Source organism: Haliaeetus albicilla, chromosome 19 (genome assembly GCF_947461875.1).
Source record: "Haliaeetus albicilla chromosome 19, bHalAlb1.1, whole genome shotgun sequence".
NCBI classification, from domain to species: Eukaryota; Metazoa; Chordata; class Aves; order Accipitriformes; family Accipitridae; genus Haliaeetus; species Haliaeetus albicilla.
In genome coordinates this window covers 16,683,050-16,709,885 of record NC_091501.1, presented here as the reverse complement: position 1 = coordinate 16,709,885, position 26,836 = coordinate 16,683,050, and the positions used below count along the sequence as shown (strand labels likewise).

The window sequence follows — 26,836 nt, the reverse complement described above, 5'->3', positions numbered from 1 at the left end:
ATGAAACAATAAGCTGTAACACATACTAAGTGGCAGATAAGAAATACAGTGTCAGGAAACAGTTTTATTAACAGACAAATTTTGCCATCATGTATACTTAGTAACTCAGAATTACATAACTTAAGAAATTTTTATCAATACCATTCAGGTTAATAGAGTTATCCTGAAACTTATATCAGAGCCAATGGGCAGGGCTTGGCTTAATAACTTCCAGAACTTATCTGAACTCTTTGGATTGCAGCCTGCCTGGTTTTTTTCATGCTATCCCTCTCTTCACAATGCCAACAGAGATTCCAGCTACTGGAATATATTGTTGATAAGCCTGAACACTGCTCTTAAAGGTTTCATTAGATATAACCAATGTAAGTGTGTTACATAATTTTCCTTTAAAAGATATGCATATTTAATAAAGCAACAGACTCTCAAAAGAAAGTGCTTTTAAAGAATAACAACAGATGTTAATTATTTGATTTTATACCATTCTCCATAAGATGTATGTTTAAAAAAGCTAAATATAAAATAGGAAGACAAAAGGAAAAATGAGTGAAGAAAAGGAAAAGCAAAGGATGATTAAAGAATATGATTACGTAGAAACAACTCCAGTAATCTATTCTTCACAGTCAGTCTGTTTTTGCTGAGTGTTCAGGGCACTTTAGTACCAGAAACACCAAGGTAACTCACTGCCAAATGAGTTTGAGACTATTTCATGACAGAAATCAATCCAGTGACCATATAGCACAAACTACAGTTATTGCTTACTTCCATATATAAATTGTTGAGTCAGTTTTATTCTGCGTCCTGTAACTATTTGATGCGCTATAGCCAACCAAACAAAAAAGTCAGGTGTAGTAAATGACTGTCTAAAACTACACTGGGATATCCTGAGCAATGAACAGATCAATGATTATTATTTAAAGATACATTAGTATTGATTTTGTTTCCAAATAAATAAAGACCACAATTTTGTAGTTTTCCAATCAATCAAGATAGTAACAGATAAAGTTAAGTAAAATGAAATTTAGGAAGACCACATACAAGAAAATTCAGTATCTCAGCTATAGACAGATCCGATACAATTTTGCGCTTCTGTATAGAATGTTTGTTATATCCAAAAAGATATCTTAATCTTCCAAGCAAAAGGAACTGGCTCAATTTCCCATACTCTGCTGTCTGTGGCTCAAAATATTTTCCTACTGCAAGACAGGCTGATGTACAGTTTAATAAGGGACAGTTTAGTACCTCTTTAGTAAAACTTGAATTATGTTCTTGTTCTCCATCATGTTTTAGTTGTGCTATTTCTTCTCCAGGACTCTCATTATTTTGTTTCAAATTACTTTCTTTACTGGTGCTCTCTAATTCCTTCATGTTACTAGATACGGTATCATCCTTTTTTCGATTCTGTGGAACAAAATTGATATACAGACATATTCTTACAAAAGTTATCACAGTCTCAGTTCTTCTGCTGTCCTCTGACTCTGATAAAAAAAGTACTTAAAAAAACCTTAAGTATACCACATTGCAATAAGGAAAATGGAAATTGTTAAGGACCTAGAATTTTCTTATTTTTGTACCTAACAATTTTTTTCTCTGTAAGATTATTTACTTTCTGTGCCCCCCTCCAATATCCAGCATTTCTATTAGTCACCTTTGTCTTCTGAAATTTCATTCATATTTAGCTCAGTCACACACAGGCTTAGTAGCATTCTTATTTGCCCTCATAAGCACTGATTTTTTTTTTTAAATAGCTTTTCCTGGTTTAAAAAAAAAGGGGGGGGGAGTAAAAATCTGCTCAGTACAAAATTGCACACAAGTGCACTGTGTCTTTCTCCAATTATTTTGGGTATCTTCCAAGTCTATGCTGTTAACTGATTTAACAGAGGACAACATAGCAGCTGATTATGCAAGAGGATATTACTTATTCCTTAAAAAAAACAAAACAAAAAAACCAACAAAAATCCGTTGCGGAGAGAATAATTTGATTTAAAAATTTTGAGGAAGGATGGTAGATGTGATTTAACACTGTGAACTGCAAACATTATGTTGGCAGAGTAGCAAAACAAACTGAAGTGAGTTCATATAAGTCTTATCAAACTAAGTACTAGGGCTGAGAAAAACAGGAGCCATGAAAGTAGTAAATCTTGTGGTTGAATTCATGTGATTTAGCACATGCACTGTTAAGAGGAAATTCCATGCAAGTCAGTTCACAAATCAATCTCTCTACTTTCCTAACTAAAGTATACACCCATATAATACACTTGTCCAGAAACAATAACAATCGTGAAGCAATTGTATTGTGGTAATAACTTAAAAATTACACAGTAGGCTGTTTATAAAATTCTTTTTCTCCTCCAGTTCTTAAAGAACCAAACCCCAGTTGAAAAGACTTCCAGCAGTTAATGCCATTGCACCATTTTTCTGTATAAAAATCAATAGGCATACAAACTATGCTTTTAAAAGTAAGAGCTATTACTACAGTGTAATACCTCATATCTTGGGGCTTTTTGCCAAATAGCATTCTGGAAAAATTAAAGTTGTGATAGAAAAAGTGATTTTGTAGCACGGATGACTAGCTAAATATTCAATTCAGACACATTCTCACTTATTCTATAAATTTCTTATCTCATCCACGTAGCACCGATTTCACACAGAAGACTGAAGAACATGCTGACATGAGCAAAATTCTTTTCAGGTCTGTACAGCAAGTAGTGCTGGCACAGAGGATCTGGCCGCTTTCCCCACTCTGCTCCCAATGTGCTGGCTAAGCAGGTATGACACATACATGACTGCAGTTTCCTCACCTTGAGGTAGGAAGGGGTACCATAGGAAAGTGGTAAAGCTCAAACACCTCTGTAAAAACTACAAAAAGAAACATCTGCAAAGCTTTGCTTTGCGTGTCCTCTTCTTGAGAAAGGCAGTGTTATCACAAAAATATTTGTAGAAGCCCCCTTCATATCTAGCACTCATGATGTCAGCCCAAATACAGATGCTCTAACGCAAAGGCAAAACTTGAATTCAGTGTCTTCTGGGGATCCAATGCTGTTGAAGGCAGCTTAACATGCTCAGAGGGAAAAAAACAACCCACAACTAAAACTTCTTTGGAAATATGTGACTTCTTAACAGTGCAATGCATTTAATCTGGCTTTGGAAAATCAGATGTTAAATTGCATACAAAACATAGAAGGTGACATTTCCAAATCAGTGTTAAAAAAAACAAAACAAAAACAAAAACCACCCCCCCCCCCCAACCCCAGTGTGATCTTTTAGAAAAAGAACAGTTTTGTAACTTTTCTCTTTTAACGAGACACATTAAAGGTTTTGAATAATGTGGGACCCACCTGTGCCAATTTGAATGGATTCTCTCTGACAAATGACAGACTCTGTGAAGGAGACTGGTCTGAAACACCAATAATATTGAGTCCTTTTCTCTTCTCTCTCAGGCAAGCTTGTTGGTGTCTCTTTATTCTTTCCATCTGTTCCTCCACAGTCATTCGAGGCCGTGTGCTTTCTGCAAGACACAGCTGCTCCACTGCACTTCTTGGTCTTTCCTGAAATAATATATATATTTATTCATTAAAAAAGCAAGATTCTAAACTGTTTAGTTTACCAGAAAAGATCACCTAATGATTTACTAAGAAGCAGAAGAATAGTGGGCAAGTAAAGATCTCCTATGTATGTGAAGAAAGTATAAGAACCAATTATTAATAAATGAACAATGAAATTTGAAATAAAAGGAATAATTTGATTTTTTGAACAGTGACATTGTCGCCATCAATGATAAACATTAAGAGAATGGGTAGATGCTCTCTCAAAGCCATCCTATCAGTCGAAACAATTTACTAGACATTATACAACAGGCAAACACAAGTTACTTGGCTGAGACAAAAACATAATAGAAATTTAATGATCCAGGACATTTATACCAGTTGATCTAATAGTGATTTCTGCCCTTTTATTTCAAGAAAAACTACAGCTGGGCATCATTTAATGGCAAGTACAGGCTGAAACAAACTGAAATGGCCTCAAGTTGCGCCAGGGGAGGTTTGTATTGGATATTAGGAAAAATTTCTTCACCAAAAGGGCTGTCAAGCATTGGAACAGGCTGCCCAGGGAAGTGGTGGAGTCACCATCCCTGGAGGTATTTAAAAGACGTGTAGATGTGGCGCTTAGGGACAGGGTTTAGTGGTGCACTTGGCACTGTTAGGTTAACAGTTGGACTCGATGATCTTAAAGGTCTTTTCCAACCTAAACGATTCTATGGCCATTTAAAAATCTGTAATTCAAAGCATTATATTATTCCCAAAATAACAACCATCACTTTACCTACTCTGTTCTTGAAATTCACTGTTTTTCAGATAGTTCTGTACTTTGTAAGACAGAAAAAAAATTTACTTCTGGCTAATCAGCTGCATTCAGTACATTCACAGTAACTGATTTCACTTCTGAAAAGTGGTGTTCTTTCTCCAGGCAACATCCTGTGAGTTTCTCTCTCCTCTCCTGTTCTTCCTACAATTTCTCCTGTTCTATTCACGCTACAACAATGGCAAAACTTTTCCCCCCTTCTGCCTGAACTACCTGTAAACTTTTGTCTTCAACCCAGAGACTACAGGACTCTCTAATCTGAAATGCCAGGCTTATTGCCCACATTATTACTTGCTGTACCCTTATTTTCTGGCTGCTTTAGTTTTTCCCCAAATAATATTAGTAATAAAATAAATAAAACTGATATTTGTTAAATTGCCCCAGAAGCCAAATACAAGTCCTCCAAAAGCTTTAGCCTAAGATGCTGCCTGTCCTTTCAACTCAGGTGTGAACTTCAGTAGCTTAGTAGATATATCATTACCATTTAGTTCTTGCCCAGTTTGAGATTAGGGAAATCTCTATGCAGTTTAACATGCACGACCTTTATAATTTTGTCATTCTTTCTACAGCTGTCTCCATTAACCTAGCACATTTTTATAACAGCAAGTTTTATGTAAAGAAAATTAAAAACATAACTACAACTTTTTAAGTAACTACAGAAATTGAACTTAGAAGTGTACCCATCACTATCCATCAATACTCAAAGGTTATTTTAAAGTACCGTTCTTAGATCTATCTTCTTATTCTTCCTCAAAGTGACATAGGATGCTATTGTTGAAGACTCTGGTGTTGGTGACTTGGTTCTGGGTGGTACAACTCCCACAGGAAAATGTGAGCCTGCGAAACAGTAAAGCAATATACTAAGCTCTATGCAAAACATTGCCAAACCAGTTCATTGTTTTCTAGAAAATACACAGTCTGCCTTGGACACTATTCTTCAAAAGACAGCAAAGATCTTAATGCCTAACTACCACATCTGTTAAGGTACACAGGCAGTAGACTAGCCCCCCACCTGAGGTTTAGCTGAATAGAACATGGGGAAACTACTGCACATGGCACAAGAAATTGCTGGACATAAAAATATAAATGCAAAAATTTTGTCTGTGAGAAACAGACAGAAGTTAGTGCTGTGTGGAATGGCTAGATTTCACAGATGGTTAGGGGGGAATTACGTGAAAGATGGCCAAACTTCACAGCTAATTGGATGGCCACACCGGGGACTTTTTGTGGAATAGGGTTTGCAAGGCCAGCAGAATGCCTAGGTAGCCATACCAGTGCTACCAGTTCCAGCCAAGCTTACCTAGATAATGGTGTCAAACATACAAAATCTAGCAAAAGTGGGACTAATGAACAAAAAGTAATTGTGGGTGGGTTGTTTATCTGGGAGGAAACAAAAACTGCAAAAGGGATGGGGCAAGGTGGATGGGAAAGAACAGACATGGAACAAGAGGGAGAAGGGGGAGTAAAAAGGGCCAGCTTTGCACAAACAAGCCATTTGTCAGTATGCTTGTCTGACCTAGCCCTGTGCCTTAGCATTGCAGTCTGGCCTATGTTCTTATTAAACTTTATTCTTAAGTATTTTCCATGGAGTAGCTTTCCCTTCTGTGTATGAGAACGTGGGAGATAGTAGTGATCTTCAAGCCAGGCCAGCTTGCGAGTAGGAGCCAGCTACAGAGAGATCATAGGTCTGGGGGGCAAAGATGGGAAAGACTGCAGTTCTGCAGGTCAGCTACTGGAGCGACCATAGGTCTGGACCTGCTACCGGGGAACCTTCTGTCTGTGAGATGCTAGCAAACTGAAGACAAGACTAGATGGCAAGCAGAATACGAGGTGTGGGAGCCAGCTGTCCAAGAGACCTTAGGTCTAGGATTCAGATACTGGAATGGCCAGAGGTACTGAGAGTTGACAGATGAGGATACCATAGGTCTGGCCAGCTTTTGCAGGGACTCATTTGTGGGTATGCACACATGTGCTCATGTCTAGATGTGCAGGAGATCAGTTAGCAGGCTTTGAGCCTCGTTAGCTGGTGAGTGAGAATAGGATCATGCTATTTGTGTTGTTCCACTGTCATGCGAGTGTTGGTCTTGTTTATGCTGTGCCTGTAATGGCACTGGTCCCAAACCCGCTTGTGTTATCTGTTGTGGTCAGCTGTGGCTGTGCTTATGCACAGTGGGACTATATCCTCAGCCTCGCAGCTCGTGCTACTTGGGGATAGGGAACCAGAGCAGCCAGGCTCCGTCTGGTCGGGAGTTGAGGATATTCTGTGTCCTGACGTCCACTACATTCAGCCTCTTGTAACAATATCCACCACTAGTTTTTCTACTTAGAGAAGCCCTGCCAAAATATAATTAAGCTGATAGAAAACTGAAGTAAGTTAAAATTTACCAAATTATACAGATAAATAACACACTCTTCATTTTTGCTTCTTATACATACAGGAAATCAAACTATTAAAAATATTGTTTTCTTGCTGACTTCACCTAAAAACCAGATATAATATCTTCTTTGATAGCCAAATTATTTCTCCTTGTTTTTCCTGAGCTTGCACAGATTTGAGAGGAAATACTGACTCGGTGAAGGCTCAACTCTTTCTCCAAATTGTTTGATAGGCTGACAAAATAGTCTAAAAGTATTTGAATGCCAAATCCATCATTCAAAACAAAAACTATAAAGCAACAGTTTGGGTCTCCTTTAGACATAGAAAGGATAAAACACAGCTGAAGTCCGTTTTCCTTTTGTGTTACCTTTATGTACCACTCGGGTCATAAATACTCCTCTGCTTGCAGACAGCTGTAAGGGTTACCTTACATAGTCTCATGAAAACATTTCTCTGTTTGTTGACATTTGAAAAGAGAGGGAAATGGCTGACATGAGAAGTGTCTAGTACACTAACATCCACAATGAACTAGAAAACCATTTTTAAATTTCCTCTGAAATTTACTAATTTTTAGAATCACCCTCAGTAGGAAACTATGTAATTTGACTACTTAAAACAGCAAGAAAGAAGAATTGCAAAGATGAGCTGCCTTTGAGTTTGTTTACTTTTCAGCTTATAAACTGTTAAGATAGAATGGCATAAAAATGCTGAAACAGCATATAGTTGCAATGGCATACACACTATTAAAACCCCAAACAACCAGTAATGGTTCTACTTTTCCTACTGCATGTGGATTGTTATTATAAGTGAATGCCCAGAACAAGAAATATCGGTTAGAAAATTCACACGCCCAAAAGCATGGACCGGATGATAAAACACAGCTACGATAAACCCACTTCATTGTTGTTTAAGAGATAAAAAGCCTCTCGCTGCTTGCTACCACTGCACAGCTATTCTCCTCCTCTCCTCTAAATATTATTTATATTAGAAGAATTTGTATTACTGCTTTCCCTTACTGAGGACTGTTTTTCTACAAATGGACATAATAAAATTACTTATGTCTTTATAGAAGAAAAAAGAAAGCAGATTGGGGTGCTCAAAAAGTATTGGTTTGCTTTATGTAGTCAGTGTAGGCTTTCTTGTATCGTCTTGATAATTACTTTCCCTCCTGTCATAAATTACTATAAATAATCTGGAACACCACAGGTCAATAAAACCTAGGCATGTTGTCAGAAAGGCAGCTCCTCAATTTAGGTAGTTGATGATTAGCAAATCTCAGGCTAAACCACCAAGTTAAAAGAAATTTAATATCTATCTTAAGTGAACATTATAACCTCAGCAAATACCATGGTGAATCTGAATTGACTAATTGTCTGGTAAGTGCAAGCTTAATTGCATCATATATCACGGGGCCATTCACATTGTTTACACCCAAACTGTATGCTAACCTTAGTTTTAAAAACCTCCACTACCATTCTGATGAAAATAATATCCTTATATGGCCATAGTTCCTGGTCAAATTCTGGTACTGTTGCACCAGCCTGCTATGTACATGCTTAGTCAAAGTAGCAGAACAGAAGGCAGTGATCTTTCTGGCACTGGAAACATCAACCATTACGGTAAAAAAAATAGGTAAGTTTAGTTACTTTTTCTAAAAGCTCTTAATATGTTTTTGGGGAGGTGCTCAAGCTGCTTTTCCTGAAGTCACCTTTAACAAATTATTCTGTGTGTTTTAACAAACAGAATTGAGAAGCACTTCCTGGTAAAAGACTCTACCAAGCAATTAGTAGCCTTTATGGAAGCTAGATGAAGAGAAGAATCTAAAGCATTTAGCAATTGCAAAGACCTTTATTGTCTGTACACTCCAAGGTCATGATCATTATTCCTATTATATCAGAGGACAGAAGGCAATTCAACAATTACAAGATTAAAAAAAAGAAAAAGACATTGTTTCCCTGCCTTATGAGAGCCTGAAAATTCTGTGGTGCTGCCTTTTTGGACGTTCCAGTGACATAACATCAGGAGCTTGATTCAAAAACTGAATAATTGTTCAAGAGCAAGAACATAAAATGGGTAATTGTTCAAGGGAATGGTGTGTGGGGAATGTGAGTGATGTGATTAGACATGGTGTCAATAAGGATTTCAGGGTTGTTGGTGAGTGTAATGTTTGATTTTTCTGCAGTGTAATTGACTGAAATCTTTCTCGTCATATAATTAAATCATTATTTTATAGTGAAAGCTGTTTCATCATATTAAGAAATGGACATGCTACAAAAATGCAAAAGATGATATAGCTTCTATAACACAGTTAAAGGTTTGTATTCCTTGTGAAAAAGGCTGAAAGGTTGTAAACACCATGCCTGGGGACAAACCTTTAGCAGTAGATTCTGATTCTGAAATCTGTTCTGTTTTTTCTTCGCCGTTAGACTCATCCACTTCTGCTACTGTAGTTAACTCCGGTTCACTCTTATAAAGCCTATAATCAGGACCCTGAGGAACGGCAAGTTATAAGGTAAACGAATAGGCATTTTTGTACAAGCATTTATGTCTTAAGACTCAAAACAGTTATTTTGTGATGACTCTGTTCTCACTTTAAGACAATGTTTCATTGTTGAAGCACTATTGCAGCAGTATTTCTTTGTAGTTAATTTGAGTAACAACATTTGCAGACAGAAATGACAGAAAAAACTTGCCATAAAAATACGGAGGGGTTTTTTTTCATTTAAATGATCTTCAGTAAACAAATTTGTATAAGGTTCCAGCAAAAACTGATTCTGAGCCTAGAGTTTTGTGAGAACTTGTGAGTAGAAGAATCTAATTTTCTGAAATTTACTCAGAGACAATCATTTAAGTCTTAAGACTTTTTATATAAGCGCAGAATGTATGACAGGAAAACGTGAAGAGCAAATGATGGAGCTATAAAGAAAGCTAAGTAAACAAAAGCAGAAACATAACACAAAAGTAGCCAGATGACAAAATAAAAATTGTGACTGTGCAAAGGAAGGGGGATGCTTCAAGAACAATGTGGCAGTTTAAGCCACTTACACAGTAAGATCCATTTCTCGGATATCCTTGCACTTGGTGAATCTTCTTTTCTTCTGGCAGATGTACTGGGCCCCTGCTATAACAGAGCAAGGAGCTGCTATCACTGGGCAGAGGGGGGATTATGGGAGGATGCTCTGTAAAGTCATAGGACCGAGGGAGTGGAGGACGAGGTGGGACTACTTCCTCTTCCTAAAGATTGTAGAATAGTCACCTTATTTAGATGTGCACACCTGTTACAATTATTTATAACTTAAAAAGAAAAATATATTACCATAGCTACACCAGCTATAGACTGTGGAATTAAAGGGACAATGTCACACTAAAAAAAAAAAAAAAGGCCAAGAGAGCTTTTTCTTTGGGTTTCTTTGGGTTTTTTTTGTTCATTTGCTTTCATTTTATTACTACCACCTAGACTGAAATACTTCAATAGTTTCATTATTCAGCTTATCAAGATTTTCAATTCTAACACCTGCACTTTCTGCTGGACACGTATGAACTCTCTGAATCATCCTTCTAAAAATTAAATTCAGTATCTTTTTAAGATTTTTACATAAATCAGACTTTTAGAAAGTTCTGTAAGCCAGATGTATATTGCATACACTTTAGATAACCATGACAATGTCCCTTTAAAACTGTAACTTCTAGCCAGATTTTCAGAGGAATTGAACATTTGGGAGCTCCCACAGTTTCAGCTTTTCTTGTGGGTGCTCTGGCCATCTGAGAACCCGGCTCAATATGTGAATAAACATATAAAGCAATGTATTTCTTCCCATGAAAAGTATGGTGGGTAGAAAACAAATCCATAAGTCAGGGTTTATATTTCTAGGGTAAGAGCCTAGGGAGAGGAAAAGGTGAGAAATGGAAAAGAGAAACATACCAGTGAGAATACAAAGACAGAGAACAAATGAACGTGTTAGAACTACTAGTGGAGGTATCAGTCTTTAAAAGTAATTCATAATGCAATATTTTCACAGAAACATACTGAATACATACTTCAGACATGCGTAAAACAATTTATTATAATGTTCATTTTTATCATAGGTATAGTAGAAATTCAGTGATGATAAAACGGTAAATATGCTAAAACCATACCTCATTTTTATATTTAATAGCTGAAAATGTCCTTGATCCCATGATGCCTGTTTAGGGGGAGGGGGAAAGGTGTAGAAAGACAAGAGAAAAATTGTTTTCAATAAACAGCTTTTAAATTATGAACTATAACCTGTTGCTATCAAATATGGAAAGCATTAACTTAAAATAGATGATTGCTTTCTTCTTTTCTCAGCAATTGTACCATTTTTTTCAAAAATGCAAAAGCAACTGTGGACCTTATCCTTCAAAAATGTGTATGATCCAAACGCACTTCCTATGAGATAAAAACAATCAGTTTACCTGCCTCTGAAGAGCTTCTTTGCTGTTTATGTTTACTTAAACCCTCCATAACATCTTGAATTCTCCACAGTTCTTTCTGAATCTGAGCACGCTGTATCCCTGCTGACTCAGTCTGCCAGTAAATAAACAGCATATATAGGAAATAAATTAGAATACACTGCAAGCGGAAAAAAACCAGAAAACCTTTTTCTTTCTTTAGATTACACTGCGTATCCTTTCCCACTGAAGGAAAATAAAGTGCAGTAATGACAGACACTCTCCTTTCCCATAAAAGTGCAACATTCAAATATTATCAGAAATAAGAAGTGTAAGATTAACTAATTTCATAATGTGTCAGTTAATTTGACAGCAATTTGCTAGTTCAAACTCCACTTAGGAATAGAATTGTATCTACTGTCTCCAAAGAAAATCCAAGCAAACTTTGCATGGGAGTCTTACAACAGAAGAAAAGGAATCATCAGTTCCAACCCTAAAATAGGTGCCGATGAACATGGTGTTTGCATTCTAGCATATGAACTGTGGGTCTGTTTGCATGCTTTGGTCATGCATGCTTTGGACTGCATAACACAAATTTCTCAGCTCTTGGGCTTCCTTGTAATCTGCCTCTCATAGCTGCATAGAAAATCAATCCCTGGAGCAAACAGCCTTTAATGCCTCCCAGCATGGACCACACCCATCTGCCCACTCCAGATAATATATGCACATCTCTGCCTGCGCATCTCTGTGTGTGTGTGTCTCAGAAAGATCTCCTGAGAAATTCAGAACTTACACTACCCATCCAATCCGCCACAGCACAGTGAGGTAATAAGCTACACGTCAGAACTCTTCATATGCAAGACCTGAAGCAATGCCTAGAATATTTTTTATTATAATTTATTTTGATAGAATGATTTAATTACATTTTAAAATATTCAGTTAAATGGAAGAATTTGTGCGAAGATTTAATATGACTGTCATAGCAATTAGAGTCTGAGAAAACTACCCCCTTTTGGACCCCATCACTGAAACAGAAAGAGGAGGCTTCTAGACACAGGAAAACCAGTGCTATAGCTTCAAAAAACCAGGAAAAGCTGAAGACCTCTTCAGAGCTTACAGACTTCTCATTTTTTTTTATACCTTGGAAGTTCACGCAGCACATGTCCCCCTTTTTTCATTTGTATAGTTTTTAAACAAAATCATAGAAAATGAAAGTGACTTAAGTGTACTTTAAGAGCTATGCCACACCTGAATTTCTCCAAGCCGATCAAGTTGCTCCTGCATGTGGTTCCTTGTAACCGTTACATCATACTCCAGTTTATCATATTCTCTCCAAGCTCTTTCCAGTTCCTAACAGAAGTAAAGAATTAGAGATGCACATTCAAGTACAAAAAAAAATTAAATTATTTTTCTTTATTCAGTGGCATGAAACTTAAGGAAGTAATGTATAAACAGATGTCAGCAATAAATAAATATGTATTTTAGAGAATGCAGTGTTTAAACACCTTTTTGATTTGCTAATGATACTGAATGGAATTCAAACAAACAGCATTTTGTCTTTTCACAAACAAAAATTATAGGCAAGGGCAAAATCTTCAGAATATGTCTTTATAGTCAGCAGGCATGTGGGTCTTAAGCTGTCCTTCCACCGAGGCAGAAAACCCACAAAAATGGATGCAAATTTGCCTCTTTTATCACATAGAATACATATATGTGAGTGCACAGCATGTGCATGTATATGCAATGTATTATGCACGACAAACATAAGTCATCCAACCCTGCCTGTGAGGTTACCCGTGAATGCTCCAAGCCTGCTAATACACCATGACTTTACATATGTGAAACTACAAACACCAGAAGGGAGAAGGGGCAAAAAGAAAATCTTCTTTGAGGTCAGCTCTACCATCTCGCTTTTTAAGCCTACATCAAGCAATTTACTCAATTTAGCATAAATTAAAAACTTAATGAGGGAAAGTATATCATGAGGATTTCCTTTCCCCTAATTCCCTTTTCATTGTCCAACCAATTCCTCTTACAACATGGCCTAACGTTCAGACTAAAACCAGTATTTCATGGCCTGCTTTGTATCAGTTTCACCACAGCAAACCACTGGAATTTAACACTGAAATACCTTTTTGGATATATACACATACGTAGGGAAAAATGATTCTTTGCCTTGTCGTTTCAGTGTAGAAACCATCATGAAGTGGAAAAAGACAGTAAATAACAATTCCCTTTCTTTCCTTTTTTTTTTTTTTTTTTAAGGCTTTTGAAAGTCCATAACTTGAAAGATCTTTTAAATATAATGGCCCACTGTTAAGAGACCACGACAGTATAATCTTTTCTTCTTTTTATCCTACACCTTAAAACATTGCTTAAAATACATCGCCTATCTGATTGAATATCTGATAAAGTTTGCACTTGCTACTATTTTGCCATCATACGAAACAGCTTATTTACATTATTTATTTCTTCTGTAATCAATTTTTCATATCATGTAGATCAAAATTACCACACCAATTAAAGTCAGTGTGCACTCATTCCTGGCCAAAAAAAAAAAAAAACCCCAAACAAAAAAACTACTCAATGAATATAGTGAAAATATAATTTTCCAGCTGCCTTTGTCAAAAATACAAGCAAGTAAAAGACAACTGAGTTTTGTTGGAATGTAATGAAAAATAACCAAAGACAATCCAATTAAGAATATGAACATGAAGATAATTGTTTAATACTTCATTGAGTTTTACTGACAAGAACGTATTACTTACTGCAGTAGCTCGCGATACTTCTCGACAAGTGCTAAGTAGTCCGTTCTGCAGGTCATCTCTCTGTAAGACTACATTTTGTATGGCTGCGGGATTATCTGCATTCATTTCTATCTCCTGACTTGCTGATAGCAAAGCTTGCTCAAGCGTGTACTATTATAATAAAAAGAATTATTTTTAATGTTCTGCATCATTAGCCTGATTTTAATTTTATTGCAGTTATCAATGTTCTGATAATAAGCATGTAAAATAACATCCACTTTAGGTAATAAATACAATTGTCCTACTTTCTCCTTGTGTAGCTGTTGAAGCTTCTCCTCCAGTGCTTGTACAACTTTATCTTGTTCGCATAAACGGCTAAGCTTAGCCTAGTATATAACAGAAAATGATTGCAATTAGGATTTCATTTTTAACATCTTCAGTAATCAAAATATAACTTGATCAAATCATTACATGAATCTATATAAAATATTATTACCACAAAATAGGAATTCTAAAATTATGAAGGCATCAGTCTTGCATTTTCAAATTAACCTTAAGAAACCCTCTTAAGATACTATGAAATAAGTGTATAATAACTTGAAACAGCATGGCTGAAAACATATAATTTGTGATTCTACAGCTAAATCTTTACAACTTAATAATAGGTATTAAATACCTTTTTAATTTACATATTCCTCAGTATTATTGCCAAAAGAACATTGTATTACTTTTGCAGCCTTTCCCATGGTTTATTTCTGGGGTAGTTTTTAATAGTTAGTTAGTAGGACTATCCATGCTCTGCTCTGTTTTAGCTCTTACCAAGGCTTGGCTATGACTAAAGCTGTTCCACTCCAGCTCGAGCATATAACTGTTCAGCACACTCTAACCAATTTGAAACAGTTTACTTTTCTATTTGAACAACCTTTTTTGTTCAGTTTGTGCTGCTCTGACTTTTTAACTCTAAGAAAACACTGGAAGCCTGCTTTCTTTTTTATTCTTAATATAACATCCCTTAAATCATTATGTCTACTCTTAGTTGCATTGTGCAAGAATGACTAGACATGCATATGTAAGCATATAGAGTATGACTATATGAGTGTATTTTTCACCACCAATTTTACACCAAGCGCCTTTTCTTTAGTAACTAGCAACCCGATACTCTAAATGGTAACTACCCATGCCAAATTTCAGTTTTGCAGTATCGGTCACATTTCCTGAGAAATTACATCTCATGCTTATAACTGAACTACAGCTACAGAGTTTTCCCCTTTTAAAGTAATTAATTCCTTTCTGGAAGCAATTCACCTTTGCACAGATATAAAACGTGAAATTACAGCCTAAAAGATAATACCTCCTGCAAGTTAGAAGCTTATTACAAAAAGAGTCTTATGCCCCTCAGTTTCACAAAGCAATTTCTATTGGCAATCACCTATATGAAGTGTGTTTCAAACCCTAAAGTCAAGGGGTATAAATAAAGAGACAAATACCAACATTTCCAAGGAAGAAGAAATACAAATTACTTACATCAATATCCAGCTCTTCAGTTCTATATTTGTATAGTGTACCCCTACATTCTTCTTGTGTTAACTATAAGGAAGAATAATAATGCCATAAAACAACTTAATTGGACTATGAAAATGAAACTACTGTTCAGCTTAAGAGTTTTACTAGCAAAATCAGCTTTTGCTTGAAAGTCAAACATACTATATTGAACAATATATTTTTAGCCAGTATGTATTAATGAAGATAAGTAAATGGGATGTCAAGCAGACTGTCAGCAGAAAGTTGCATTAACTTAATACACTATGTTTCTAATGAAATTGGATTTTTAAAGATGTACCACTAACTCAATCAAGTATGGATTATGTAGGAAGATGAAAACGCCAGAGTACACCTAGACAAAGTTATACATCATTATGTACATTTTCTTAAGTGCAATCTAAACACAGGGGCTCATTCTACTTGGAATTAACTACTCTAGCCCGCTAAGATCAAGTCTATTCACAAGGAGGATATTCTGATGTGAATCCGAAATCAGAAAAGAATGACCTAAGTATACAAAGTATGTGTAAAATATCTCATTACAGACATATGCCCAGTACGTGCCACCAAATACCTTTGTGCCTACTTTTTCATATGGATTCCCTCCCCTCCAACAGAGTTGTCCTGGTTTCGTCTGGGATAGAGTTAATTGTCTTCCTAGTAGTTGATATAGTGCTATGTTTTGGGTTCAGTATGAGAAGAATGTTGATAACACACTGATGTTTTCAGTTGTTGTTAAATAGTGTTTACGCTAAGTCAAGGATTTTTCAGCTTCTCATGCCCAGCCAGCAAGAAGGCTGGAGGGGCACAAGAAGTTGGGAGGGGACACAGCCAGGGCAGCTGACCCCAACTGGCCAAAGGGGTATTCCATGCCATGGGATGTCATGTCCAGTATATAAACTGGGGGGAGTTGGCCTGGGGGGATCGCTGCTTGGGAACTAACTGGGCATCGGTCGGTGAGTGATGAGCAATTGCATTGTGCATCACTTGTTCCGTATATTCCAATCCTTTTATTATTATTGTCATTATTATCATTATTAGTTTCTTCCCTTCTGTTCTATTAAACTGTTCTTCTCTCAACCCATGAGTTTTACTTTTTTTTTTTCCCTATTCTCTCCCCCGTCCCACTGGGTGGGGGGGGAAGCAAGTGAGCTGCTGCATGGTGCTTAGCTGCTGGCTGGGGTTAAACCACAGCAAAAGTATTACCAGAAATGCCACAAATGGAAGGCCTTCTATTTTATCTTTGGACCTATGCAAACTTGTCTCCTCATGCCAGTCAGCATGTAAGCTATCCTCACACTACCTTCATACAGCTCCTCACATTAAGTTCTTCACTCTTTCAGTCTCCAAACTGGCCAGTAACAAGATTTAAAAATATTTTACATGAAAAAAGGTAGCGCTCCATTTTACAATGGACTGTCACATACAGTAACTACTTAATGTCCTATACTGCACTTATTGGTATAACACTATCAACCTTCGTATTCTATTTAATTAAAAACATGTGTGCATTGAGTCCCAACATAGATGCTTTCCTTTCATGTATATGTCATAATTAGGTCATCGTGATTTAATAGTGCAAGACAGACTACAAAAACACAATTCTATGTTAAAGCACACTTACAAGTAAAAGGACTAGGGAAGGGTTAATCAGACAAGCATTCCAAACATATAGTAAATCTTCAACACACTTAAGTGTTTCATTTCAAGACATTATGTCCACATACCTCATGCAAATGCACCTGGTGACAATTTAAAAGTATGTATAGTGTATTAAAACCACACAGTAACTTTCTTTGAAATGGACATTTTATGAAAATGAGTGTTGGAATATGAAGAAAGCCACAGCACTTTTGCACCTCATGAATGTCACAAAAATTAAGATATCTATTTAAACTCTTACTATTGTAGAGTTGTGTTTTTTTTAACTGTTGATTTTATCACAATGAGAGAAAAATGAGGAATGGAAATATTTAAAAAAAAACCAAACTCATAAACATGGCCAAATGTCTTTAACTTACAGAGAAAACCTAGTTATATTTCACAACAGGAAGATTTTACAAAAGAAAGATTATTCCCTATTACAAAAATACATCTTCCCAAGACACTGCTTAGCATTTTATATAGCTTGCCTGGAAAAATGTAATGTTATTTTTTCAAGGCAGTATTTTTTACACTGTTTTAATTTAAAAAAAAAAAATATTGATTTTTTTTGGCATTTCAGCCTTAATTATAGCCAAGTTTAAAACAGCTTGCCAATTCAGCATCCTTATCCTTGCCTGCCTCCTAAAAGGAATATATTTTAAGTATTCAGAAAACAAAAACACATTTTCAAAGAAGACTATGCACGTGCTAATTCTTCTTATTAAAATCCTATCACACTTTTAAAATTGCTGCCAACTTCTTGCTTTTGTCAGCGGTACTAGTTTCCCACAATAGGCACTGCTGGAGCACCAATTCATTTCAACATCTCTACTGCAACATTTTACGTAGACTTAGCGCAAAAACTCTAAAAATAGTATGAAACACTTAATCCATCTCTGACAAAACAGCAGCTTCTCTTTCCATAGCACATGTATAAATCAGCTTAAGGCAAAAAGTGCAGAATGCTATCACATCCTACTGGAATTATGAGAGGAATTGCAGTAGACAAAATGCAATTACACATTACAAGCAAGGTTAACAACCTCATAACCTTGGCAAATGCATTATAAGAGCTCCAACGATCAAGTTATCAAAATATATTTTATGTCACATTCAACAAACACCTCTCTCGCCAAATCATTCCTACAAACACTTTACCAGGATGTTAATTTCAGAGAAAGAGTGCCACCTACTGAATCAATGACATGACTTGCTGCTGACTTCTACACTTTTCCTCAACATTTGCCTACTCAAACATAAAAAAGTCCATTCCTCTTACCGCGGTGAAATACACTGTACAGCTCCCAGACATTAAGGAGCCGCACCCTGAATACCTACAAATAGAACTTATCATTTTTGAAAGGCAAACTGCACATGCAGAGGGTGGCCAAACCTCTGACATGTGAAAAGGTTAAGTGACCTTAATTGAATCGCCATCTTATGTTCGAAATAATTTGTCATCTACTTTACAGTCCTACTGTACAGTCCCCATCTCCGTCAAACGCCAGTACCAGCTGAATCACAGAAGTGGATAAATCCACCACAAAGGACACAATGTAAGATGTCCTTAGACGGAAATTTCTTCCCAAATAAAAGCAGATTAGGCAAATATCTCTCTTGAGACATGAGGGGTTAAACCTATTTAAGCAGTCAATATTAAAAACTAAGTGACAGTATTATTTCATTACCTTATAAGCTATTTTCAGATTCTGCTAACCATTTTGATTCAATAAATATATGGCAGGAAATTTCACACCCTGAAAGCACACTAAGCATCTCTGCAAGGTTACTGCACTTAGGAAATTAAAACAGGACAATCTAGGACATTTTGTGGGGAGCACAATGTTAAAGTCAGACTTCCAAAGGCTTTTTTCTTTTTTTTTTTCTTTTTTAAAGTACTTCTTACTATCAGGAAGCAGGTCAAATGGGCATTTACCCCACAGTAAGCAAGATTCTCCTCTAATTTTGCATAATGTGACAGATAACATTTCAAATACAAATTGGAAATACAAGATTTTTAGCTCAAATACAATCATCTCGTGTTCATAGCAAAACCTTAAAAATATTTCTACCTACAAATCTCAAAATCTAACATGCATAACAGTTTAAATGTATGCAGCTGCTATAATAATAACAATAATAATGATGATGGTGATGATGATGATAATATTAAAGTATGCCATAAACAAGATCTCCCTATCCTTATAGAAGAAAAAAAATCAAGGACTATTTTTATAGGTTTTTAATGTATTAAGAATAATTACCCAAGCAAAGACCTAGGTGTTAGCTTGTTGCACTCAGATTTTCATTTTTTTCCCCCCTTTAGGGAACACACACACGTAAGAAGAACAGAGGATAATTCTACTTTTTAAAATCGGTATATACTGCTTTAGAAAACAAGATTATCATTCCTCACCTAGTATTAGAAAGAAAGAAAAAAAAACCCAAAGTAGAAATGGGTCCAGGCTGTAAAAAGCCTCAATTTTTCTTGTCTCTACATATGGAATCATTGCCCTGGCTTATACTTGTAAATTTACAGTACAGTCCATAGAGCAGACTGATGTAAGTCAATGTGATTTAAATAACTGTGAAGATGTAAGAAATCACAAACAAAAACGTCTTATAAATAGCATATTTAAAATATATACTATTTTAGCTATTTTACTAAAGAACCATTAATCATTACAAACAGGAAGGAAGACACCTTAATTTTTAATTAAATAGAAGTGTTTCTTGCTTTCCTTTGCTTAACTCTAAATGAGCTCAGTCATAAAACTGAACTGAATAAACTGAAGCAAAGAAAGATCCTTTTCTCTACCCACAAGAATGGTTACAGTCATCACAAACTAGTTTATCATCTTGACAACAAAACAGGTTTCAGTTGCTTACACAGAGGCTTCTCCCAATTGTTTACATTTCTTTAAAACTGCAGTGGGAAAGATGATTGGTAAACCCAATTTATTTTATTTAAATAAAAAAAATTGTATGTTGTTTAAACTTTAAATAAGTTGCCAGAATTTTAAACAGGTTAGTTTTACATCTCAGAAGTTTAGAAGACTATTTAAGCAGTGAAATTTTGAGTGTATTTTTATCCTTTCCCAGCAGTTGGTTAATGCAGTATTTTGTGGAGGAGACTTTATCCATGAAAGCAGAAGGTCTTGCTATTCTCCAGTTTAGGCAATATATGGGTTTTTCTGCACAAGCCTGCCAACTTGTCACAAACACTCTGACCTGAAGAGATCACATCTCTAGTGACAAAAGGTTATTCCATCTTCATGACCTGCTAGATTCACTGTTTCTTTGACAAGAATGTCAAAAAAGGTGCTTATTCAGTGTCAAGTATGAAGCAGCAGGTATGTCTACAAGGTGAAGGCAGTGCTGTGTAGCGATACCTTAGCTGACAGCATAGCTTTGTCAAGACAGCGCTCTGAAATTTATTGGTATCCCTCAATAAGCAGGCAGACTAGCCCAGGCACAGCCATGCCTCAAATGTGTCTATATTTACATTAGAAGCTGAGCTAGTTTACCCTGACACATCCAAAGCACCTCTGTTCATTATATGTATGTTGACTTACTTGTCTTACATACTCATTACAGAAAATTGACTTGCTTTTAAAAAATCATAACAGCTAGGCTTCTTAAAAAAAAAAAAAAAAAAAAAGAACAAACCCCACTTTCTTTTAGGGCTTGAGGACACCTTACTTCTCCCATTCCTCTCCTAAACAGTTCCTTCAGGTTCCATGTTAAAGCTCCTATTGTGCACATAGGGGCACAAATTGGATGATCCTGAAATCAAAGTCACTCACAACCCAACTTCCTTTGGAAAGCTGAGATTTTTCTTGCAACTTTTCTGGATCACAAGCAAGTCTACAATGTGGAGTTGACTTCCAAAAAAATGAAACATGAAATTAAGCTGCAGCATATTTTAGAAACACAGCAAAGCATTAATCACTAATAAATGACTGTGTTACATGGCAGAACATCTACTTTTTTTTCAAACTATGCAACCTTTATATGTCGTTTGGCTCACAAGGGCATAAATGCAAGTGCAAGGGAACTGGTCACATATTCCCTTTTGATGGGCAGCCAGAATTGCACACCACATCTGCTGCAAAATATCATAGTCTTTTAAGTAAGAACAACATCTTTGTTGCAGTTGAGGCTAGAAACTTCTTAAAAAGTCCCTGATGTGACAGGAGCTATTCAGTTAAGGCCCAGTATCTCTAAGACACTGCAGTGCCAACAGATACGTATTGGCCATGCTCATAAGTTAATGCAGGTCTCAACTCACAGACAATATTTCCATTCACATTTCTGATTCTTCTTCCATCTTACCATTTACAACCATCACTAGATACTCTAAGTGTGCACGGTTAAGTCTGCTGTGACTTTATGAACAGACACTGCCTTTTGGATTTACAGTCCCCAGATCAAAGTAAATTTGATCCTTCCTTTCTTCAGTGGCTAAAGGCTTGGTAGGTGCAAACAAAAACTTGTAAATCCACTTCCTAGAACAAAACAAAATTGCCAGAAATGACCAGGTAAACACCACTCACATGCTTTTGTAGTGGTCAAAAGAAAGAAGCACCTTTGAACACTAATTGCAGAGAATCATGCTAAGACAAATGTTGGAAGCTTATTGGAAGTTTTATGAATTTACTGGACACCTGCATAAAACATCAACTAATTAAATCGTCTAGACAGAAAAAGTTATTCAAAGTGTACATTTAATACTTAACAACAAAAACGCAGCAAAAGCCATGCTAACGATATTGCAGCATTTTATAAAGCATGGATGACTTGTGGTTTTCCAAAGCAAATAAGAGAACACCAATGTTATGAATAAATCTGAGGAACAACCAAAACTGTCACTAAGGAAAATTTTCGCAGATGATAAAGCAATTTCATTCACTATCCAAGACCTTACTTGCTGGTACAGTTGCGGTCTTAGCGCCGAGTTCTCAATCATAGTGTGAACCATGGTGATTAAAGGTTCATTCTCTTTCATCTATTTCAAATCAGGAGGAGCATACAGCAAACATCAGTTTACAGCATGGCTAGATTTGAAAGACGACACTGTAAAATATAGCCTCTACTTTAATTTTTTCTAATAATGCAGTAGATTACATTTTATCCCATGCTTTTTATATATTCCATCATTCAGTAATATCAACATCTGAAAAGTTCAGTAACATCAAAAAAAGTAACAAAACCACATAAATGCTCAAAACCAATGTAACATTTATTCACCAACACTCTCCCTTTTTAAAAATAAAAATGCTTAAAATAAGCCCAACTTTGCATGAGATTGAAATGAAAGGTATTATCGGATTATGCAATAGGAACATGCAAACCTTTACCAGAAAACCTTTTAAATTATAGATTTAATAACTCAATGTACATTAAGAAGATATAAGCATTCCCAGCTTCTTAATATTGAAGCGAGGTTTAGACTTATGTTCACGTATCACAAAATGCCTTTATATACTGCACTGATTTATATACTTAGGAACTTTGAATCATTACCCATTGTATTTATCCACCCTCATATATGGGTGTGAAACTCTTTCAGAACTGGTCAGACATTTTCTATAATGATTAGTATTTATTGATGTGTGTGCAAATGTCAAAACCAGATACTTTGATTATTACAGTAAAAATTGCAACACAAAATAGTATGGGATTTTTGGGTTTAAAAGGGAGACTTTCCTGACAGTAAGGAAAAAGTTATGAAAACAGATAGTTTTCCTCTCCAAAGGAAACTGAAAAGTCACTTAACGCACAATCCCCCTCCTATTTTTGTTGGAAGCTTTAGGACCTATTGAAAATTTTAGGAAACTTTAGCAATACCTGTTTCAAGTATAGTTACACAGGAAGGAAGTGTGTGTATGAATATTTATGATCTTTCACTCTGTCTTCATGTATATATATGGCCTCACCATGAATTTGCATGGGAAGGTTTTGTCGCACAGATTGAAATGCAACAGAAAGCCTGAGTTTTTGATGCCTTTTGGAATTTCTTGCCCCTAATTACTTAGGATAAAACCTAACTTGTACATTTGGAGAAGTATTTTTTTCTTCTCCTTGTAGGAGCCACATTTTTCTTGTTACAGATAGAGGACCTTTTTGTTGTTGTTGTTGTTGTTTTATACATAGTAAAGTCTGATAAGCTGATAAGTTCATCACCCAATAAACAGTACCTTATCTTAAGAAGGCAAGCTTATGATGCTCTGTTTGTTCAAGGCAGGAAAAAAAACAAACGAGCAACCCCTCCCATTGGCATCATCATCTACAGTATACATAAACAGAAAACGAGAACTGACACAAGAAGCTGTTCTCCCTTTACATTAAAATTTTGTCCAGAGAGTGTGAGCACAGGGTGATACCAAAAGATAGCTCAATAGTAAGATCAACAATAAGGTCCAAAGCCAAGCAATCAAACTACAGCCAACTGAAATACTTGTAAAGGAAAAATTGCTCTGAAGCTGAAATATTTTATTAGGAGTATACTAGTTTGGATGCATTTTTATTAGGGGGATTTCAACAGCTTCAGGCTGTTTGGCTAATTCTTTTTTACAGAATTTCAAATTTTTCTTTCTGACTAATAACAGACACTGGAATTAATTTCTGTGGAACTGTTCAAAGATTGTTCTTATCCAGATTAGAAAAGAAGAAAAGTGGATTTCCTCAAAAGATGTTCCTAAGTAATGTTTTGTCCCCCAGCCAGCTCCAACTTTGATTTATAGGACTTCTTCCAATATTTTTACTACCATTGGTGCTTAACTGTGCTTATCTAACACTGCAAAGGCCAGTTATTTCCAGAAAAGCTCCAGTTCCTTAAGCCCTTATGGAACAAAGATGAAAAAACAGATAATTGGTAAAGTAATGCCAACCAAAGAGCCTTTATAGCAGTCAAATATAGCAAGCTTTTTGTCCATTTAGGAAATAACATTTCCAAAAAATACTGATATTTAACTATTGAGAAGTTAAGTTCTTGAGGGAGTATGTATCTGTCACAAACCTTCCATTAACTAAAGCTAGCGCACACGCAAGGCAATGCATACTGAAGAACTGTCAAAGTAAACTAGAGCTACGCTGTACACAACGGCAAGTCCTATGCTCTAAAAGGTGAAGAGGATACCTATTTTGTGTTCTTAAAGCATTATCATGAGGCTACTCCCAAACTGAAGCTGGACACTATTCACATTGAATAAATAGCTCAAGGAAAAATATTTGCTTGTTCACAACAGAAATAAGCCTTGATTTTCTCTCACTTCCAAAAAAAAAAAAATATTGTACAGTAAAGGATGCCTTTTAGATCCTATGTATAATACTAATAGCATTATAGAGTCTCTCCACTTAAGTCAAAAAAATTGGAATTAAGATTTTTATAAGCAAACTGAAGTGTGAACTGCCTGACGCCACACAGCAACACAGCAGTAAAACCAAGGAAAATCCATCAGTCCTGGCTTTATCACTTTCTACTTCTAGTAAATAACACTTTCTTCCCAGAAGTGATGTTTCATCTTTGTTTTTTTCTTTACTAACGTAGTATATAAAAGCATTTTCCAGTTGGAAGCAACGAAAAAATACCACCTTGACATATGATCTATATGAACAGCTACATTATTTATGAGTGAGTACCTGAGTGGGTATTTTGTGTTTTAAACTGTAAAGCCAAACTATTGACAATTTTTCTCTTCCTTCCTTTTCCTAAATTCTCTTCTGTGTTTGATAACACCCTATACGGATGACATTTCAGTATGTGCTGTTCTGGTGGCAGCGATCAGCTGGAATAGCGGCTCCCTACCAGGACAGTTGACCTCACTGATAAGACCATATGTTTTGGGTGACAAAAGACTGAGCTCAGATTGGCAGTTTTACCCATTTCCTCTCAAGCTTCCTGATGGTAAAAGCAGTGGCAATAGGACCTGACCAAGCTTTTCTCCCACCTTTCCTCTGCTCTTTAATCTTCTGTCCAAAAAAAGAAGGAAAAAGCACTTTTCCTTCCTGCTGCCTTTTTACAGCAATGCTGCCTCCAGCGCAGACTTTTTTTCACCCTACAGAGCCCCTGTCCTTGAGCCTCCCTTCTTCCTCTGGGGAGGTAAAAGGGAAAAAAAAGCAGCAGAAAGAACAACAGTGGTGGCTGGGTCAGCTCACTCTACCTTTTCCGGATAACCTGAAAAATACAAGTAAGAGTAGTAATCCTATATTTTGCTAATATAGGACATAGAATTCTAGGCTGAAACACAAGATATCAGATATAATACATGATATCTGTCAGCTCTATCCAAACCCCCTTGTACTATTCCGGCCTCCCCTAATTTACTACGTTTTCCCAGAACCACCTTCAGCGTCTCAGAAAGAGGGTGGTGAAGAGGAAAAAATGGAAGCGAAACACCAAGACAGTATGGATGTTGGCTGTGGGACCTGCACTCCTTTATTTCTTTATTTGACAACTTCTTGTTCAAGTTCTGTTTATTTTTATGCACCCTTTGAAAAGTGAAAGAAACTAAAAATGAAAGTACCAGCAGAAGTATATGAACTACTTAACACCTAAACTATTTACATAAATAGCCATTTCAAAAAACGGGAAAAAAACCCCAAGACTAAATGAAATTTAGTAGAGCTTCTACTGTAACAAACCAACTTGGGATATGCTGAAATCAGTATGACAACATGCATGGAGAGTTTTACATACATAGCTTGAGCTCAGTAGAAAAGAGTTTTTCAACCAAAGAAAAGTTTTACTATGAACATAAAATTCAGAAGTGTACTAAAAGACTGGTTTGCTGGAATTCTCCATAGTAACAGAAAGATTCAAGTGGGACCTCCTGCCCCAGCTTTATTTACAAAGGAGAAAAAAGCGTGTCTAGCTTTTATTTGAAAAAAAATTCCTACTTTTTGTTCCTGTTATTGTAATTACTGGGTACAAATGCATTAAGGAGACTGCTGGCTTGGATTTAGTAATACACAATAAGTCATCCCTTAAAATTTGATAATGCAGAAGACTGAGATTATATGTGCCCTCATTGCCATCCCACGTTGGCAAACAAATCATCATTGCCTAGGGTTGCTAGCTGTGTTGCAGGAACTACTTCCTAAAAGGCAGATGAGTCTCTCTCCCACCTCTCTATGAACCTTGAGCCAGCAGAGTGGTTCACAACCTCACTTTAAAAAAAAAGGATGCTGGACAATCATTCTTTGGACATCAGAGAAATCATATGGTTGCACGTAAGTGTGTCAAGTCTCTTCAATCTTTTCTTCCCTACCTCTGGACTCCAACAACAACAACAAAAATTCTGAAAGTATAACACAAAAACATCAAAAAGTGTATCTAAGCATGTCAACAGGAAACAGCAGTACAAAAACAAAGTATGATTTAAAAAAGGCTATGGGATATTCTTGAGTCTTGATAAGAAAGCCACCTAACCAGTATACACCAACTTACTGCAACAGCATAAAAGTTACCCTCCCTACACATGAACTTTAGTCTGCCTGAAAAATTCACCTGTGCAACCTTGGTACAAACTTACTAATTATTGTTATGCACAGTACTGGATTCTTTGCGACCAAAAAGGTGAGAGTTGAAGATAACAGGACTGGAGTTCCACCACATGCTTTAGGCAAAGCAGGTTTTGACACTATTTTCAGGGATTAATACAAGCGGAAATACCTTATTTAAGTACACTGGACATTTAAAATTCAAAGAGGGCAAGTGATTATGCAAGCTGGTTACAGTTGTGGATAACGA

General features: G+C 36.2%; 1 protein-coding gene across 19 annotated transcripts in view; it reads right to left on the bottom strand.

The window, feature by feature from the left end:
- PLEKHA5 (pleckstrin homology domain containing A5) overlaps positions 1-26,836 on the bottom strand; it is a 176,270-nt gene that overhangs the window by 8,405 nt on the left and 141,029 nt on the right. For 7 of the 19 annotated variants that reach the window (XM_069807829.1, XM_069807830.1, XM_069807828.1 and 4 more), the window contains 12 exons: positions 22,010-22,090; positions 15,421-15,483; positions 14,202-14,282; positions 13,918-14,067; positions 12,398-12,499; positions 11,174-11,285; positions 10,874-10,920; positions 9,782-9,970; positions 9,109-9,226; positions 5,081-5,196; positions 3,336-3,545; positions 1,240-1,398 (listed from right to left, as the gene is read on the bottom strand). In XM_069807829.1, coding sequence (XP_069663930.1) covers positions 1,240-1,398; positions 3,336-3,545; positions 5,081-5,196; positions 9,109-9,226; positions 9,782-9,970; positions 10,874-10,920; positions 11,174-11,285; positions 12,398-12,499; positions 13,918-14,067; positions 14,202-14,282; positions 15,421-15,483; positions 22,010-22,090 — 1,428 coding nt within the window. Of the gene's footprint in view, positions 1-1,239; positions 1,399-3,335; positions 3,546-5,080; positions 5,197-9,108; positions 9,227-9,781; positions 9,971-10,873; positions 10,921-11,173; positions 11,286-12,397; positions 12,500-13,917; positions 14,068-14,201; positions 14,283-15,420; positions 15,484-22,009; positions 22,159-26,836 lie in introns of those variants that run through there. The other 12 variants (XM_069807831.1, XM_069807833.1, XM_069807835.1 and 9 more) reach the window with 5 other exon arrangements.